The sequence below is a fragment of the Leishmania braziliensis genome, chromosome 23 (genome assembly GCF_000002845.2).
Source record: "Leishmania braziliensis MHOM/BR/75/M2904 complete genome, chromosome 23".
NCBI lineage: Eukaryota > Euglenozoa > Kinetoplastea > Trypanosomatida > Trypanosomatidae > Leishmania > Leishmania braziliensis.
The window spans coordinates 174150-191789 of NC_009315.2; the positions used below are offsets into that span (position 1 = coordinate 174150).

The 17640-nt window shown below is 57.4% G+C and overlaps 7 protein-coding genes across 7 annotated transcripts; all 7 read left to right on the plus strand.

Annotated features, from left to right (window-relative positions):
• Window positions 1-2179: 2179 nt before the first annotated feature.
• On the plus strand, window positions 2180-3016 carry LBRM_23_0520 (conserved hypothetical protein; the record flags this gene model as incomplete). The annotated part of the gene is made up of 1 exon (XM_001565074.2): window positions 2180-3016. One exon carries the CDS (start codon window positions 2180-2182, stop codon window positions 3014-3016), a length of 837 nt encoding a protein of 278 aa, XP_001565124.2.
• Window positions 3017-4243: 1227 nt separating this feature from the next.
• LBRM_23_0530 (conserved hypothetical protein) lies at window positions 4244-4834 on the plus strand (the record flags this gene model as incomplete). Its single annotated transcript, XM_001565075.1, has 1 exon — window positions 4244-4834. One exon carries the CDS (start codon window positions 4244-4246, stop codon window positions 4832-4834), a length of 591 nt encoding a protein of 196 aa, XP_001565125.1.
• A 775-nt stretch (window positions 4835-5609) lies between these two features.
• On the plus strand, window positions 5610-5906 carry LBRM_23_0540 (conserved hypothetical protein; the record flags this gene model as incomplete). Its single annotated transcript, XM_001565076.1, has 1 exon — window positions 5610-5906. One exon carries the CDS (start codon window positions 5610-5612, stop codon window positions 5904-5906), a length of 297 nt encoding a protein of 98 aa, XP_001565126.1.
• A 1696-nt stretch (window positions 5907-7602) lies between these two features.
• On the plus strand, window positions 7603-8115 carry LBRM_23_0550 (hypothetical protein; the record flags this gene model as incomplete). The annotated part of the gene is made up of 1 exon (XM_001565077.1): window positions 7603-8115. The coding sequence occupies one exon, from the start codon at window positions 7603-7605 to the stop codon at window positions 8113-8115; it is 513 nt and encodes a 170-aa protein (XP_001565127.1).
• Window positions 8116-10134: 2019 nt separating this feature from the next.
• LBRM_23_0560 (conserved hypothetical protein) lies at window positions 10135-11190 on the plus strand (the record flags this gene model as incomplete). Its single annotated transcript, XM_001565078.1, has 1 exon — window positions 10135-11190. The coding sequence occupies one exon, from the start codon at window positions 10135-10137 to the stop codon at window positions 11188-11190; it is 1056 nt and encodes a 351-aa protein (XP_001565128.1).
• Window positions 11191-12166: 976 nt separating this feature from the next.
• On the plus strand, window positions 12167-13024 carry LBRM_23_0570 (ribosomal RNA methyltransferase-like protein; the record flags this gene model as incomplete). The annotated part of the gene is made up of 1 exon (XM_001565079.1): window positions 12167-13024. One exon carries the CDS (start codon window positions 12167-12169, stop codon window positions 13022-13024), a length of 858 nt encoding a protein of 285 aa, XP_001565129.1.
• Window positions 13025-14290: 1266 nt separating this feature from the next.
• Window positions 14291-16417, plus strand: LBRM_23_0580 (putative acetyl-CoA synthetase; the record flags this gene model as incomplete). Its single annotated transcript, XM_001565080.1, has 1 exon — window positions 14291-16417. The coding sequence occupies one exon, from the start codon at window positions 14291-14293 to the stop codon at window positions 16415-16417; it is 2127 nt and encodes a 708-aa protein (XP_001565130.1).
• Window positions 16418-17640: the final 1223 nt, after the last annotated feature.

The following is a 17640-nucleotide window of genomic DNA, read 5'->3' on the forward strand; positions in this document are numbered from 1 at the left end:
GGCGACGGGGTACCGACGAACGCCTCAGAGACAGTGCAGCTGCTGGCAGAGAACCAACCTCCACCTGAAGTGATGCTCATGCAGCGAATGCGCCAGGCACAGGATGAGAGTCTCCGACTGCTCGCCACTCGCACAGCCGCGACAATACGAGAGTCCGCTGAGCAAGATGCAGCAGCAGTAGCAGCACCTCCTGTGGATGATGCGGTAGGCGCTGTTGGAGCGCCCGAAGAAGTTGCTATCAGGCCCTTTACCGCGGAGGAGCGGATGACGTTGCTGTCACGACTTGCAAAGGGTAGCATACCATCGCCCCTCGCAGAATCAGTGGCTTCGAAACTTGCTCCTGCCGGTGCCACCCCTCACCCCGCTGATGATGATGTCGTTGATCACGATGAATGTATTGCCAAGGCTTGTGGGGATCAGGGCGAGGCGGAGAACAAGGTGGAAAACAAAGAAGCGGGAGAGGCGAGTGAAGAGGCACCCGCTGAGTTTGCGGCATGACAACAGTGACAGACACGGTGTGAGAAGGAGAAGACTGCTGCGCGTGTCTTCTCCTCTTGCTCTGGCGATGGCGTACAGCCCATCCTCCCCTCCCCTCCTTGTTGTATCTCAAACACTGGTCGTGCCGCGCACTCCTCCTTAACTGCTCTCCAGCAGCATCTCATTTTTCCCCTCCTGGTGTTCTGTGAGACGTTGTTGGCTTGTGTGTGTGTGTGTGCGTGTCACGGTGCGTGTTAGGAGGAGGGAGTGCGCGGAGATGTCGCCTACTTTGGAACTCGATGTTTATTTATGTGCTTCATTTGAAGCCTCCGTCTCTCCCCCACCCTCCGACCCGCTTTTCCTTTTGGTATGACCGTTGCTCTGCGCTGCGCTCGTCCTTTCCCCATCATTTTTGTTTTCTCGGGCTTGGGAGTGAAGTTGTGCTTGGAGCCTCGTCCTCATACAAGCAAGACGGGAGAAGGGACCTAGTCGTTCTTCCAGTGAAAGACAAGACGGGCAGTGGCCATGCGCGCAGACCTGCTCAGTCCCGCTCTTTCCTACTGTTGAGGGGGCGTCTGTGCACGTACGTGCCTGCATAACAACAGCTGTGCGAAGGGCAAGGCGGAAAGAAAAGGAAGGGAAAAAGAGTCTCTCTCCACTGCTGCTGTGAGCACTTCAGTAGTGCGTTCACAGTTGTCGAGAAGGCGGCGAGCCGCCCCATAGCGGCCTCCGTAGCTCATCTACGCTGCCGTATACGGGCGTTGCTTGTGTAACCGCCAGCCCTTTTTTTTCTCAAGCGTCATTCCTCTTCCTTCGCCCATACTCTCACTCCTTCCCAAGCCATCTCCCCATTTATCCATATCCCTGCTAGCCACACTGAAGTTGGCTCGCTAGGCAACTACGGCACCCAGGCACGTCAGTATTAGGCACACACATACATACACACACGCGTGCACGTGTGTTTTCTCTGGCACATCAGCAGCAGTGTAGAAAAATAACAGGAAAACGCGCTCGCGTATCGTGTGCGCGTCTCCATCTCCGTTGTCCCCCCCCCCCGGCCCTTCAGCCTCCCGTTTCATATTTTATTTTTTGTTCTTGCGGTCACAACTTTCAGAAAGAGATACTCACTCACTCACGCACTCACTCACTCACACACGCGCGCGCGCACATTTACTTTTCCCCCGCTGACTCGTTTTCTCTGCTTTTCGCTCACGCATCGACCACGTTGCTCGCTCGTGCCTCGGTTTCTCTGCTTTCTCCCCTCGGCTACCACCAACCGTTATCACATCGCGTCCGTAGTCTCTGCGCCTGTGCCGGTGCCGGGGTCGGTGTGCTCCGCTCGCTCGGTTTCAGCGCTGCGCCTCTTTTTCCTGCGTTTGCTGCGCCGCGTGCCCCCTCTCCATCACTTGGTGCTTTCCAGTGTCGTCTGCATGCGCATGTGCGAGTGGGTCCACGACTCACGCCCTGGCCCGAAGACGTCATCCACCTTGGCAGCGCATCACACTATCCTTTTCACAGCGCAATGGGTCAGCCAAACACGAAAGACTCAAAGCGGCGTCGCGTAGGCCTACCTGGCGCAATCGTCAGCGGCACCAACCAACCTACCTGCGTCTGGCCGACGGCAGTCAGTGACAGCGTGCTGCAGCAGGCTGGCGCGACGTCAGGAGCCACACGCCACTCCGACCCGAGCAGCGTGCACAGCATGAGCCGCAGCTCGCTACCGCGTCCGCCGATGGATCCCGACAGCACCGCAGGAGGTATGACCGGCAACGTCCCCGCTATCACCTTCCCCATTGTTCTGCGCTACCAGGACCAGGATGTCCGTGCTCTGATCGAGGCGAGGAAGTCGGTGTACGTCGCCGTGGAGGCAATGAGTTGGAAGCCGCTGCCCATGACGCCGAGCACAGACTCCTTCTATGCGTTACTGGAGCTCCCGCCTGGCAACCACAACTACCGCTTCCTTGTCAATGGAATGGAGGTGGTGGATAGCACGCAGCCGCTGGCGCCAGGGACGGCCTCGCCAAACATGCCTGTCCCCCCGCAGGCTCCGTCGCTGCCCGTCGGTTTAGCGGTGACGCAACCGCTGCCTAAGCCGGTTGCGGCCCGTGACGGCAAGCCGGCCAACACCATCTTTCTGAACGACGTGTTGCTGACAACAAAAGAAGACGACGACATCATGGACAATGGGGAGGGCTGGGGCCAGGAGCCGATCATGTTCGAGGAGTCCCGCAAGTACCCACCGATCGTCCCACTGCACCTGCGGTACACACCTCTCAATACCCCACCTACGCTGGTCCGCTGCTCCCGCGACGGTCGCATGGCGGTCATGGACACTGGTGGAGAGCACAACTCCCGTGTGCCACCAGAGCACCTGCCCCTGCCACTTAGCGTCACGATCAACCACGTGTACTTCCAGCGCCGCGAGGACCACGCCGTCATGGGTGTAACAACGCGCTACTGTAACAAGTACACGACGGTTGTCTACTACTCGCACTTGCCAGCGAACCCGATCGACTCCTTGGAGTCACTGAAGACGTAATGTATGAAGGGCGTCGCAGAGGATAGAAGAGAAAGAGGGTGGGGAATCGACGCCCGGGTATGGTCAGTGCGGTGGATGGGGTACGCATTCTACATCCCGTGACCCTTCTCTCCTCCTCCTCCTCCTCTCACCGTCGCGTGTGTCTTTGTATTCTTGCTGTTGTTCTGTTGACGCCTCGTCAGCTGCTCTCCGTAGCCGTGCGGGTGCACCTCGTAAGTGTCTTTGTTTTTTTTTCTCTCTTCAGGGCTGTTTCGACTGACGTTAGGTGTGTACGTGTGGGGAGTTTCTCTCCCCCCTCCCTCCCCCCTCCCCACTCTCCAAAACCCTCGTCATTCATTGGGAGGAGAGCAGCGGGTGTTACTCAATAACGTGCAAAGAATACACAATCAACAGCGGCGAAGAAAAAGGGGGCCAACACGTCCCTCAGGCAGCGTGAATACACAGAGCAGATAAGAAAGGCTCTGAAGAGGGGAGGCACAGCACAGGGAGGAGGAGTGGACCGTCTTGATAGAGTCGCATGGGTGCACGCGTGTTGTGGGCCGACTGCGCTCCCTCCCCGCCTTCGGTGTATCGGTCCTTCCTGCAGGAGTGCTCAGGGAATGCAATGCAGGGATGGACAGTGTTGGAAAGTTTAACAGCAACTACTCCGGCTAATGAATGAGTGGATAAAGCTAAGAAACAAGGAACATGCCTCTCGCGTGTGCGCCCCACAGTACTCGTATCCTCTTCTGTGTGATGCTCCTCTCTTGCCCTGTGGTGATTCTACGTGCCCTTTTCCCCCCTCTCCCCCCCCCCTTTCTACACGCACATACAAGCACCTCACTGCGCCTCTACATTTATGCACTCGTACATGCAGCACTTTTTAGCTAACGGACACAGGCGAACACGGACAACCGCGCGTGCACATTCGTATAAGTCACCCACATAACTCCTCCCTCCCACCCTAACAAAAAAAAAGGAGAGATGAAGGGACAATTGATGCGTTTTATCGTGGCAGCACTAGCGGTGCTGTCGTGCTCTCTCCCTGGCCTCGTCACTGCCTCCAGCGACGCAAGCAGTAGGACCCGCATCTCTGCTACCGCTCGGCCAGTTTCCGCCTTTGCAGCCCGAGCACGCCACACCGCTCAAGATGCGCTGGCCCCTATCGCAGCCAAAGTGCTTCCCTGCGTGCCGCCTCCAGTCCTCGAACTGACGCCGATTTTCGCCCATGGTGCGGCGTCGCTCGTTATGGTTGGTCGTTCTCTGCGCACGCCGCCAGCGGCAGTCAGCGGCTCAAAGGGCGATGAGATACTGCAGCACACGACGGCGAAGTTCGTCTACGCCGCGGGTGCCATCGTCGCCGAGCTCGCGCTGCTGAAGCTAGTCTACCGTGAGCCCTATCGTAACCAGCGCAAAAACCGCGCCAACCGCTTCTTCGCCACAGCAGCCGGCTTCATCCTCTCTGTGCTTCTCACCGCTCTCCCGAATGATTTAATCGACACGAGTCTCGTGGGTATCTTCTACTTTCAGCTGTCGAGTCAGGTGTACACACCGGCAATAGTGTGCGGGCAACTGCTGCGCGTCTATCTGGCAGCCCTCGTGCCGGCGCTGCCACCTCTGTCGGCTGCCTACACAGCCTTCCTGGCCTACTGGGCTGACGGCTTCGCAGGTGGTTTCTCCGCCACACAGGTTCGTGAAGCATGGGCAGAGGTAATCTTAACCCTAGTAGTAATCTGTGCCTTTGTGTTCTCCATGTCAGCCCGCCGCGGCGCCGGTGTTGCGCCGTCGTTGTTGCCACTGGAGCCGGAGAGTGATGGCGACGACTACTACGTTGAATAGCGCACGATGGACTCGAAGAGAGGTGGCACACGCTCTCGCATTCCTTGGGCATCCACACACACACACACACATGCACGTACACATGTATCTGTATGTCTCCCTATACATGCATGGGCGTTTAGAGCTGCACATCAACGAGCGCCATTTCCCTCTTTTTTTCTTGTCCTCTGTGAGCCGGAGAACGCGCCTTGTGTGTGTGTGTGTTTGCGTGCGTGCGTGCGTGCGTGTGCGCCCCTGCGTTGAGGGATGTACTTTTGGTAGTACAGGCGAACGACAAGCTGCATATCCACGAAGCGTGCACCTCAGCACGAAGTCACACCCATTCTTGTTGCTTGCTCTGGTCCGTCCTCCCCGGGGACGAAAGCGCGCTCGCCTGCCTAAGAGGGTGTGTGCCGCCTCTCGCTCTCTCACCTGCGTGCAGGTCGGTAGATGGGGGTGGATGGTGCATCCCTTACGTATGCACCTTGCGGACAATCCGCTCTGTGCTATTGCACGGGCCTATGCGGTCTCACCGGTTCTCATCAGCCTCTCCTCTCTTTACACGCACACACACACACATGCCAGTCTCCTCAACTGACACCTACACACGTACAAACTCTCAAAAAAGTATGCAGCAGCATCATCACGCGGCTCCCCAAAATATCTACAAATCAATTCATCCCTTCCTCTTCTTCTCGCTTCACCCCACCTTTCAGCCCCGCAGATACTCCTGCTTACGCTCTTAGCAGTACAAGCAGTGGCACATCATCACCCCCTATCTCCTACCTACATTATCATGCCCATGAACAAGCCCGCCTTCACAACGAATGAAGTCCGTGTGAAACGGCTTCAGGAGAACTACGACGAGGGGCTGCTGCGCGAGCGTATGCCGACGGCCGAACGCGAGCAGCGCGATCTGCAGTGTCTATGTGTGTCCCGCGATAAGCTGATGTTTCTCTTCCAGAACGCTATGGAGGACTACAGCAGGAGTGTGAAGAACCAGAAGGTGAAGGAATACAACGAGATGTGCATGAGAAGCACCTCGCTGCCGTCCAAGGACTGTGGCCTCAGGTTTCGCCTCCCCTTCCTGTAAAGCTGGACGGAACTCTCGGAAGCGGCGAGTGGCGGTGTGCCCCCTTGTGGGGTGAAGGAGAGAGGGAAGGAGTGAACGAGCGTGGGCGAGAGAGGGAGGTCCCCGGTGCACGGCACGTATCGTATGAGAGAGAGAAGGGGGGACGGTGTGCACGTCACAAACATGGAGCCGAACGCTCAGGGAGTGTGTTTGGAGGTACACGTCACTCCTCCCTCTCTACCATTGCAGCGCCCACACGCATACCACAGCCCCCCTCCTCCGACTCTCTTCTTCGTCCTTCCCTCCCTCCCTCCACGTCGCATCTTTCAAAGGAGAGAAGAAAAACTGAATCCTCAGCAGAAGGGCGAAATCATTGCAACCCAAAAAGCGTTTCGGTCTTCTCACGCCGCCACTCGCTGTGATTTCTTTTTTCATTGCCTACCCGCTCACTCCACCTCCTCTCACCCAAAGTGTGATGGTTGGGCACGGTTCTACCCGTTCCCCAATGGTGAAGAGGGAGGGGGTAGGTGAAAAATGGAAAAGATGCCTTCCGCGTCGATGGCGCTTGACCCTCTCCATAGTGGCTCCTTATTCAGCCCATGCCTCTTTACCCACTTCGCTGTGGTCGCTGGGGTGTTCGTTCTCTGTCTTGTATGCACGGGTCACAGGTAGCTCGCCAGCGTTTAGCGTCAGCAATCGGCGAGTGGGACCGGAAAAGGTTGGCGGTGTGAAGAAAGGGCGCCAAGCGACAGGAAGCGATACGTCGGTGGTGCAGCAGCATATTACCGCGCCCCCTAGGCGCGCGCTTGCTTGGGTGTGGATGGGTGTGTGCAGGTACGGGTCCTGATATGTATATATATATATATATGTGTGTGTGTGTGTGTATTGTTTTCTTCCTTTTGCCTCTGTCGTCGCTGCTGTTGTGCTGCTTTGCGTTTGGGCGGCTCGCTCACTTTGTTGTATGAGTCAATGGTGTATTGAGTGGGATACTCGTCTGCTCGCCTCTGTGCTTGTGGGAAAGGGACGAAAGGGAGCTGCGGTGTCTGCTGCCCACCCTTCCTCTCGCGCTCCCTCCTTCCTCCCTTCGTTCCTTCGACTTTCTGCGGTTGATGGTGTCACGCCGTCTATGGAGATGTGCGTGCGGGCGTGTCTTTCGCTCTTTGTTGCTCGAGGGAGGGGAGGGAGACACTCAATGTGTATTGTTGCACCGTTCATCACGCCTCTCATGCAAAAACACGATCGCCGATGCCGCCCACCGCTGCCCTCTCTATCCCCTCCCTTCCCCTTAACCAGTGCGAGTAAAGCGTGGGACAAGCCTAGGCGATACCAGGCGCGATGCATCTGTGTAGGAGTGGGAAGAAGATACACACACACACACACACACACGCGAATGGGACAGAGGAAGAGGACAAAGGGAGGCATCCGCAACTAGCCGCTCACCTGTTGTTGGTCTTTTCTTTCATCTGCTTCACCCTCTTTCCCTCCTCCCACTTTCATAGTGCTGCACACCCATCGATGACTGCTGGGACGTTCACACACGTCCATACAAACAAACACACACGCGTAAAAGTGATTGCAGCGAGCCCAATAATCGCAGATGCAAGTGCAAGACTACTACTGAGAGGTGCCCCATATGCCGCTCGACTGAGGCTTCCACACATGCAGATCGCGCATGCAGGGAATGTGAGGCTTTGCCGGATGGTCAGATGGTGCTTGCATGCATCTCCACCCTCACCGCTTTACTCCCAAGGCCGTCCTCTCGCTACATTACCCACTGCTCTCTAATTCCTTTACTATCTCCCTTTACCTCTTCCCAACGCTTTCCGTTCTCCGTCGATGTGCAATACCGTCGTTCCACTACATTGGGGACACACACACACACACACGCATACACACATACACACATACAATGCCTTTCTATTTTCGACGCCCCAGTACGTCGCTCACCCTGACGCCTTTCTCTCTCTCTCATCGCAGCGCCACTACTCGTCGTTTTTTTTTCTCTCCACGCCAAAAGATGAACGCCGCTACCTTCACCACGAATCCCCACCGCATCGCTCGCCTACAGCAGAACTACGATGAGGGAGCGCAACGTGAGAAGATTCCGGCGGAGCAACGAGAGCAGATGGATAGGCAGCTGCTCAGCTTGAGCCCCGAGTGCCTGTCGCAGCTCTTCGCAAAGGTGGCAGCGCTGCAAAAGACAAAAAAGGGTAAGTCGTCGGTGGCGTAGAAACTCGTCGTGAAGGGCGGACGCGCCATGCACCCCCACTCCGGATTGAAACCAGAGACGGATGGGACATGAGAAGCAGAAACACACAAGCACTCGCTAGCGCAGGACGACGACAACAGGGAGTAGAAGCTAACAGGTCTGCGAAGGTCGAAGCGTGTAAGCACATGAGAAAGGAAGAAAAAGGCGCGCACAGTGGCAGGCGGAGTCACAGTACCGCCGGTGCCGCTACCGCTGCTACTCCTACTCTCCTCGCCGCTACGCCTCTCTCCCTTACCCACCCCTATATGAGTGGTGCTCGTCTTTGCACCTTTTCTTGGCTCTCTTTGTGGCCTTTCTTATCGTCTCTTTTCCACGTCGATATGACGTAAATTCATTCCGCCTTTGCAGGTGCGTTTGTGTGCGCCTTCCAGTGTTCGCTACGGCCATGAATGGCGTGTGTCATGTTGCGGAGGCCCGAGCCACAAAAAAGAATGCGAGAGCGCGCAACCGCCTGCACATATTTGAAGGGAGACAAAGAGGGAAGAGGGAAGAGCCAGGAGTGGACACGATCGAGGTGAAGAATCTGTCGACTACCTGGTGGGAATATAAGCGCAAAGGCCGCCTATACAGAGCAGCTAGCCAGATGGTATATGTGTCATTCACCTTCGCCGTGCCTTGCCCTCACTGCAGAGAGGCAGCCACGTGTGTGTGTGTGTGTGTGTGTGTGTGTGTGTGTGTGTGTGTGCCGCACACGCATGTCCTCTTGCTCCAGTCCTCTCTCTCTTCTGCGCATGGGCGTTCTTTTTCTGTTTGGTTGTTTGCGTGGGCAGGCATTTGTTGCGCTCCGCTCGCCTTTTCCCGTTGGTACTCTCAGGACTGTACAGGTGAGGCGTCGATGACATCTTCTTGACGAAGTCTGTCTGATCCCCGCGCTTCATCTGCCTTCGCCCCTACCCCCTACCCCTCCTATCTTCTCTCAGCCGCCTGCCTCTCTCTCGTTCTCTCAAGCGCGAGCCTTCTTCGTTGTCCACTCGTGCCCCACCCTCCCCTTTGAAGGCATCTTCCTCTGACGCAGTCAGCTGCGCTGTTCTTCCTTAAAAGTGAGGCAGCATATTGCCTCATACGCCTCTCGCGTGTTGTTTTATGGCATCGCTGGCCAGCGCTCTCCCTCCTCGGCCCTTTCCTCCCCTCTCCACATGCATATGTATATGTGTTCGTTCAACGGGGATGTTGTGTAGCGGGGCTCGCTTAGTGGACAAGAGCCCGTGCTCTGTGATCATGCGTGTCTGTGTGAGTGCGTGGCCGCTCCCTCTGTCTTCCTCCTTGGCGCATGGGGTTTCGCGTGGTTTCCCTCTCTTCGTCTCAGCGACATAAGTAAATAAATGAATGTATATGTATACGTATAACGTGCACAACAGCCGCAAACGAAAGCAACGATAAAGACGCCTTCGAGGTGAGCCAGACGCGCTCCCCGAGACCGCCTTTTGGGGCGGGCATACCAACGTACGGCTGCGCATATGCCCGAGTGCGGCCGTCACAACCCCCCCCTCCCCGGTCCGTTTTGCATTTTTTTCTTTGCTGCTGTTGTTGTTCAGATCGATCCCTGAAGATGACTCTCCGCTATTCTGCCCCGGGCTCGCTCGCACTCAAGCCTTCTCCCTCTCCCCCATCCCTCTGACTCCCTCCCCCCGTACTCCTTTCTCTCGATGCGCAGGAAGGCAAACGTTGTCGAGCAAACAAGCAAACAAAGCAGCACGCTGTAGAGGGACTCCTTGTGAGAGTGCACTGGAGACGAAAAAGCTGCAAAAGAGAGGAGTCCATCTTCAAACTTTGATGTGTGACTGAGTGAGTGTGTGTGGGGGGAAACGGGGTGCATGTAGTGGCGATGCTTTGTTGTTGCCCGCTCTTCTCGAGATCACAAGACCTAGCGAGGCTCTGCCACAGGAACACTGACGTACACACAGAGGCAGACTTGATTCACTGTGCCGAAGAAACGAGCAAGTGAGAGTCTGACGGACCACACACACACCACGCGACTCAATGCCCTCCTACGAGAGTCGGCACATGCTGCGAGTGCTCGACTCACCAGAGGTGCTGGCCAAGTCGTTCATCAGCTACTGCAAACGCCATAACGTAACGACTCGAGGACGGTGCCGTATAGGCTTCGTGCATCGTTCCCCTCCGCACAACACACACACCCGCCCTGACAACTACCTCCTGCGCGGCCTCATAGCGAACAGGGACATCTCCAAGGATGAAAATGTGGTCATAATGCCCGTCACGGCATGCCTGCATCCCGGCGCCGCCTTCCGTTGCGAGCCTTTCTGGAGTTTGCTGGCACCGGAGGTGCAATCGGTACTGGGCGACTTGGCGTGTGCATACAACAGCCGCATCGTCGACCGCTCACTCATCCGACACAATCAGCTTCTCCTCGCGCTCTACATGACGTACCTAGTGCTGCAGCGGAACTGCAACCCGCCACAGCTCTCGGCAATGCCAGGCGGCGACGCCATCGACTACATCAACTTCATGCCGCGAAATGAGGGAAATTTTGAGCAATTAGCCGCGCACCTCGCAGGGTGGCTGGATGCACCGGAGATCTGCCGCAGCGCCCAGGCCTCGCTCGCCTCACATTTTCAGCTGACTCAGGCCGAGGTGCGCCCTGTGATCATCTACGCCCTGTGCATGATCTACAGTCGCATGGTCCCCATGGACCACCGCGCGTGCCTGCAGTACGCCCTCCAGTCGACGCCATTGGCCCGCGCTTGGGACAATATCGAGGCCACGGCCGCCCCTGCCGCACTCCCACCCCCATCCTCTGCAGGGGGCGCTGGTGCCGGCAGCAGCGGTGTGAACCCCTCGCTTGTGCGAGACCCCATCTCTTTCCTGTGCCCTGTCATTGACATGTGCAACCATAGTGACAACGAAAACGTCGCTGTCATGGTGCCAGATAACCACGCAGCGTCGGTGGCAGGACCCGCTATTTGCCTGCGAACCCTCTGCCCTGTCGCGAAGGGAGAGGAGCTCACCATGAAGTACGGTGCTGCCCCTCATGAGCTTAAGCTCATATGGGGTATGCAGGACATTCTCCAGTAGTCGTCTATGGGGTACAGTGGAGGGGGGTGTAAGAGCACTCGTATGTGTTAGGGAGTGTACACACTGTCGCAGTCCATAGCGGGTGCGTGGGCCGCGGGGAGCGATGGTGATGACCAAAAGTACGGTCGTGAATCCAAGGGTTTGATTGGCTTGCCCCTCCCCTCCCCTCCCTCGCCCTCGCCCAGTCCCTTCCTGGAGTGCAAGCTCGAATACGGCACTTTCTTCTTCAGCGTGCTTACTCAACCATGAGCAGAATCAGCACACGAACGCATACGTAACCCCACGGCGATGCCACTGCAATACAACTCAGGGTAGATCTACAATTACGCTGAACATCACCGCGGCACAGTAAAAGCAAAGCCAGTAAGTGAAAGGGCGTGTGTGCTGCATTGACGACACGATTTCGAAGTGGACTGGCACAAGCGTCATCATGGCTGCAAGTCTCTTTGGCACCGCGGCAGCCCAGAGCCTTCCGCCGACACCACTTGTCCGCCGCCGTGCCCGAGGACGAGCTGTAGACTCTTGGCATCCCCACAAGGAGTCGGTACTGGACCCTGATACCCCGCGCTGAGGTGCCCGGCATCATCACGGCTGGAGCGCAGTATGCAAAGAGGAGCCACGCCCAACCAAGAGGCTAACATCCATGAAAGGGAAAGACGCGAGTGAGAAGGACGTGTATAATAGCCCAACGTGCGTGTGTATCGGTGGAGGAGTCCCCGCATGCGTCGTCGTAGTGACAGTCACGTAACGAACACAAACAAAAAAAAAAAGAAAAAGTGGGGGACCTCACGCCTGCGGAAGGGCGGCCACACACACGGATGGTGAATGCATCTGTGGGTGCGTGCGTTAGTTGGGGGGTGCCAAACCACTGTTGGCGCCTTCTTCCCCCTCCTCTACCTCCTTCCACCGATTTCCGCCTTTTCGTCTTTCTTCTCGTCGTATGTGCCGCAGCAAAGCGCAGTTCAGTGCTTAGGAAATGCGCGCCACACTGGCCTGCTGGCAGGGCACCAGCCGACAGTGGATGCAGCGGCAGTCGCAAGACCCTTTTGTGACCAAGGCGCGCCAGGACGGCTACGTCGCACGCAGCGCCTACAAGCTGATCCACATGGACGACCGCTTTCACCTCTTTGATCGCCAGCATACACGCATCGTGGTGGACCTCGGCTGCAGCCCGGGTGGGTGGTGCCAGGTGATACGCGAGAGGGCCGGCGACCGCTGCTTCCTCCTTGGTGTCGATCTTCTGCCCATCAAGGCGAAGATCCCGAACGCTGTTATTGTGCAGGGTGACTTTACAGAGGCCGCCACGGAAGAGAAACTTGTGAAGCGCCTTGCACATCACAGTGCTACTCTCGGCAGAACCGATACAGTGACAGCGGCGGCAGCGTCGTCCGCCTCTCGCTTTACCGGAGTGGATATCGTCACGTCGGACATGTGCCCTAACCGAATGGGCGGCTCTCAAGATCGGCAGCGCATTGCGCAGTTGAATCTGCAAGCCATCAACGTTTGCGCACCGCTACTGCGCACTGGCGGACACTTTGTATGCAAAGTGCTCGGGAGCCGCGCTGCCTACGAGGAGCTGTGGTGCCTCCTGTCCCGTCTCTTCCTCACTGTGCACACGTGTAAGCCGCCGGCGAGTCGCATGCACAGCGATGAAGCTTTCTTGGTGGCGCTTGGCAAGCTTGCGGCACCGCGTCCGGCATCATTCACCACTCGAAGCCGCGCCTCGAGAGCGGTCATGAGCAAAGCTAATAGAGACAGTGGCGGTGGGAGTCATCTCGGCCTGGACGACTGGCCAGGGTTTTGCCGAGCAGGAAGGAGTCAGCGGTGGAGCTGAGCTTTTCCAGCAGGGAGGGAAAGAGCGAGCGAAAGAGGTTGGAAGAAGGACTGTTAGAGGAGGAAGCCAGAGGTATGCGTGGGTGTGTATTATGTTGTTCTGCTGAAGACCCATTGCGCCTCATTACCTGCCTCATCTGAACGAATGTTAAGGACACGGTGGCACATAGGTGAGCGGGGAAACATGAAGAAGATGCACTCGAAGAGCAGTTTCGGCACGTAATCACCCGTCGCATGTCCTACACCCGTACACTGGTAAGCAGGACGGCTTAACACGCCTTGAACACAGGTCGTGCTGTGTGAGCACTTCTTGTGTAAGCGCCACATTCAGCACTTGGACTGCTTGAGTTGCATCCACCTCTCCACCCACTAGAAGAGGGTTCACCAGCACGTGCACGCATGAACTTGGTCCCTTTCTCCTCGTCCCTCTCCTCTCTCTCTCTCTCTCGCCTTCTCATTTGTCATCGTCATCTTTCCCAAATGCATTTGCCTCCTGGAGCGCCCAAACAGTGCAAACTCATTTCCTCCGCTCCTTTGCCTCTCCCCACTCCTCCCTCTGTGTGCTTTTCTCCCACGTCCCACCCTTTCTTCCGGGCTTTGTAGTCTCCCCACGTCTCCCTCACTGCGTGTGGGCGCCTTTTTTGTTGTTGTTCTCCTTTTTTCGTATGACAATTCGCTCTGCTTTTGCTTTCCTGTCGCGTTCAAGACTTTACACGAAAACGATCACCCACCAAATACACACTCAAACGTGCTTGATTGCTTGTTGCTTCTCTCTCTCTCTCTCTCTTCTGCGCTACGCTCGACTCGCTGGAGCCCTCGCAAGCGACCTCTCCCTCACCATCCCCTCTTCGACTCCGCTGCGTCGTGAGGTATGCGGACATAGTCGGTGCAAACGACGGTACCACGAGCACAAGAGCCATCATACCAGAAAACGCTACACGGCGAAAACAAAGAGGTGGCAAGACTCATCGTGCGCCACGTGGCGGAGGGCAGTCAGTCTCTCCCTCGCTTGAAGGAAATCTTCTTCGGTCTCTTCGTTGCATTCCTCCACCCCACCCACCCACCCACCCACCCGCGGAGGCGCACGCACGTACACCGACACACAGTCGTACCCAGACGCCCAGTGCTCGTATATACAGCGTTTGTGCGTGCCCACGTGGTTTTATGTGCCTATTGGCCCCTCCGTACACCCTCGCTTCCTTTATCAACCTCCACTCTCACTTCAACCAACTGTAGTCGTAGTTGCCTCGGTACTTCTGCTTGAGCCATGAGCCACAATACGGACTCCGCGCACGCGGTGCCGTCGGCCTCGCTGGATCAGGCGTGCAACTCATCCAGCCAGATCTCCGCCGCACAACACGTGAGCAACTTCAAGAGTGTGCTAGACTCGAACATTGTGAACCCAACGGAGGCGAACCGCAAAAAATCGTGCATCGGCTCCGAACTTGATTCTCGCATGCGCATCTACGAGTACTCCGTTACGCAGAACGACGCCTTCTGGGCGGAAATTGCGCGGCGCGACTTCTATTGGAAGCAGACCTGGGCGGATGACCACCACGTCAAGTCGTACAACTTCGACAAATCCAAGGGACCCATCTTTGTGAAGTGGTTCGAGGGCGCCGTGACCAATGTCTGCCACAACGCGTTGGACCGCCACCTGCCAGCGCACAGGGAGCGCGTGTGCTTTTACTTTGAAGGCAACGACCCAAGCGTGAAGGAGACGATTACGTATGGCGACATGTACACCAGAGTGGTAGAGCTGGCAAACGTGCTGAGGTACCAGTACGGTATTGAAAAGGGCGACCGTGTTGGCCTGTACCTGCCCATGATCCCGTGCGCTGCGGTGGCCATGCTTGCCTGCGCCCGCATCGGCGCTGTCATAACTGTGGTCTTCGGAGGCTTCTCCGCACAGGCGCTCAGCTCACGTCTGAAGGATTCTAGGGCAAAGCTGCTTATCACAGCTGACGCGTCCTCTCGCGGCACAAAGTTGATTCCTCTCAAGGACGTGGCAGACGAAGCGCTGAAGACGTTGGAAGAGAAAGGTATGCCAATCCCGTGCCTCGTCGCTGAAAATGGAAACCGTGAGGGCTGCAAGATGAAGGAAGGCCGCGATACCTGGTGCAGCGACGCCGTAGCGCGGCTGACGCCGGAGCAGCACCTGGAGTGCCCGGTGGAGTGGATGGAGGCGGAGGATGTGCTGTTCCTGCTCTACACCTCTGGCAGCACCGGGAAGCCCAAGGCCATCGAGCACACGACGGCAGGCTACATGGTGTACGCCGCCACCACCTTCAAGTACAGCTTCGACTACCACATGGACGATGTGTACTTCTGCACGGCAGACGTGGGCTGGATCACAGGCCACAGCTACGTCGTGTATGGCCCGATGATCCACTGCGCCACGTCAGTGCTGTTCGAGGGCGTGCCCAGCTACCCCGACTACTCGCGCTGGTGGCAGCTTATCGAGAAGTACAAGGTGTCCATCTTCTACACCGCGCCGACCGCGATTCGCTCCCTCATACAGGCCGGCGACGACTACCCCAAGGCGTGCGACCGCAGCACCCTGCGTGTGCTTGGCTCCGTCGGTGAGCCGATCAACGTGGAGGCGTGGAAGTGGCTGCGCGAGGTCGGCGGCGAGGGTCACTGCGATGTGTCGGACACGTGGTGGCAGACGGAGACGGGCGGTCACATGATTACACCGATGCCAGGATGCACCCCGATGAAGCCCGGTAGTGCAACACTGCCGTTCTTCGGTATCGAGCCGGTCATCCTCGACCCCATGAAGCTGCATGAGAAGAACGGCCCAGCGGAGGGCCTGCTTGCCATTCGCGCGCCATGGCCCGGTATGGCTCGCACCATCTTTGGTGACCACGCCCGCTTTGAGCAAACCTACTTTTCTGTAGACGGGTACTATCTGACAGGCGACGGTGCTCGCCGCGACGCAGACGGCTACTACTGGATCACTGGCCGCGTCGATGACGTGCTGAACGTGAGCGGGCACCGCATCGGCACCAGCGAGGTAGAAGAGGCCGTCAACGCCCACCCAGCTGTGGCGGAAAGCGCCGTGGTTGGATTCCCTCACAAGATCAAGGGTGAGGGCATCTACGTGTACCTCGCATTCCGCAGCGGGGTAAAGGCAACACCGGTGCTGGTTAACGAAGTGAAGGCGACGGTGCGCAAGGTGATCGGTCCGCTGGCCACGCCGGACGTGGTGCAGGTGGCTCACCTCGGCCTGCCAAAGACGCGATCTGGCAAGATTGTGCGCAGAATCCTGCGCAAGGTGGCTGCTGGGGTGTACACAGAGCTGGGCGACACCACGACGCTTGCGAACCCTGATGTTATCGACGACCTCACCGCTGAGCACCAGCGACTGTGCCCTCCTCACGAGGCACTGTAGTCACACATCGGGGAGCGCACGTGCAGAGACATGCATGCTGGACTGAAGAGAGAAAAAATGCAGGTCGAATGAATATGCAAGAGAAGCAAAGGACTGACAGCGAGCTGGCTTCCGCTCGCGTGACCTCGAAGCGCCCCCTGCTCCTCTCTCCCTCTGGTCGCTGCCCCCCCCCCTCCCCCGTCCCCCACCCACAGAGAGAAAGAGAGAGACGCCAGACCATTTTCTAAGGCACATGCAGGCATACCCCTTGTACCTATGTCTTCCTCTTCGCACCATATCGCTCACCTGCGCACAGACTTCTCCTCCCCTGCCGTCCATGTAACCATACATACACACACGTACACGTGAACGCGACGGGCAACCCAAACCATCCAAGAAGGGGAAACAGTACGTCATCCTTGGCCACGTCCTCCCTCGCTCGCTCACTGTTCCCCGCTACCGCAGCCCCTCTCCATCTTCGTTGTTGCTTTTCCATTTTCCCTTCCTCCACCTTTGTGATCGTGTATGCCTTCCCTTTTGCCATCGTTCCGCAACAATTGTCGCGTGTGTTGAGCTGTTCCTCCCTCCTCCCTCCCCCCCCTGCTTTGCTGTCCTTGACGGCCCTTCTCCGCTTTTGACAGCCCCTCACCACTCGGCCTCTGCTCCTCGGTGCATGTGTGTGGGTGTGCGTGTGGGTGGGCGGGTGGGTGGGCGGGTCTGCCAAGAAGAGTTGTCAACGTGCTGATTCTCTGATATCCCACACGAATTAATCTTCACTCCTCCCACCTGGCCTGTCTCAGCCCCATCTGCGTGGTACGAAGCAGCGGCGGGCACACGTTACACGAATACGCTGCCCCACTCATCTCAGCACGCCCCCCCCCTCTGCCTCAAACTCTGCCCATACCCCCACCTTGCTGGTCTCATCACAGCTGCTCCACTGTACCGGTTGTCACGTGTGTCCCCTGGGGTGGTCCAGGCTCCTCACAGCAGTAGGCAGTGAGGGTCAGGTGAGGTACGTTCGAGCCACACTGACACGCTGCCTATCACACAGGTAGTGCAAGCGTGTTCACTGTAGCAGTGCTCTCCTATATATCGCCATCCAGATCCTCATCGCCGACATCGGCAGCGATGCATCGCACTTGCTTTCCCACAGAGTGGGTACTGGACTTTGGGTCTATGCTGAGGTGTCACCCTTCACCAGGCCTCCCGCTGAGATGCGAAGGAAGGCGACACTGTTTCTCTCA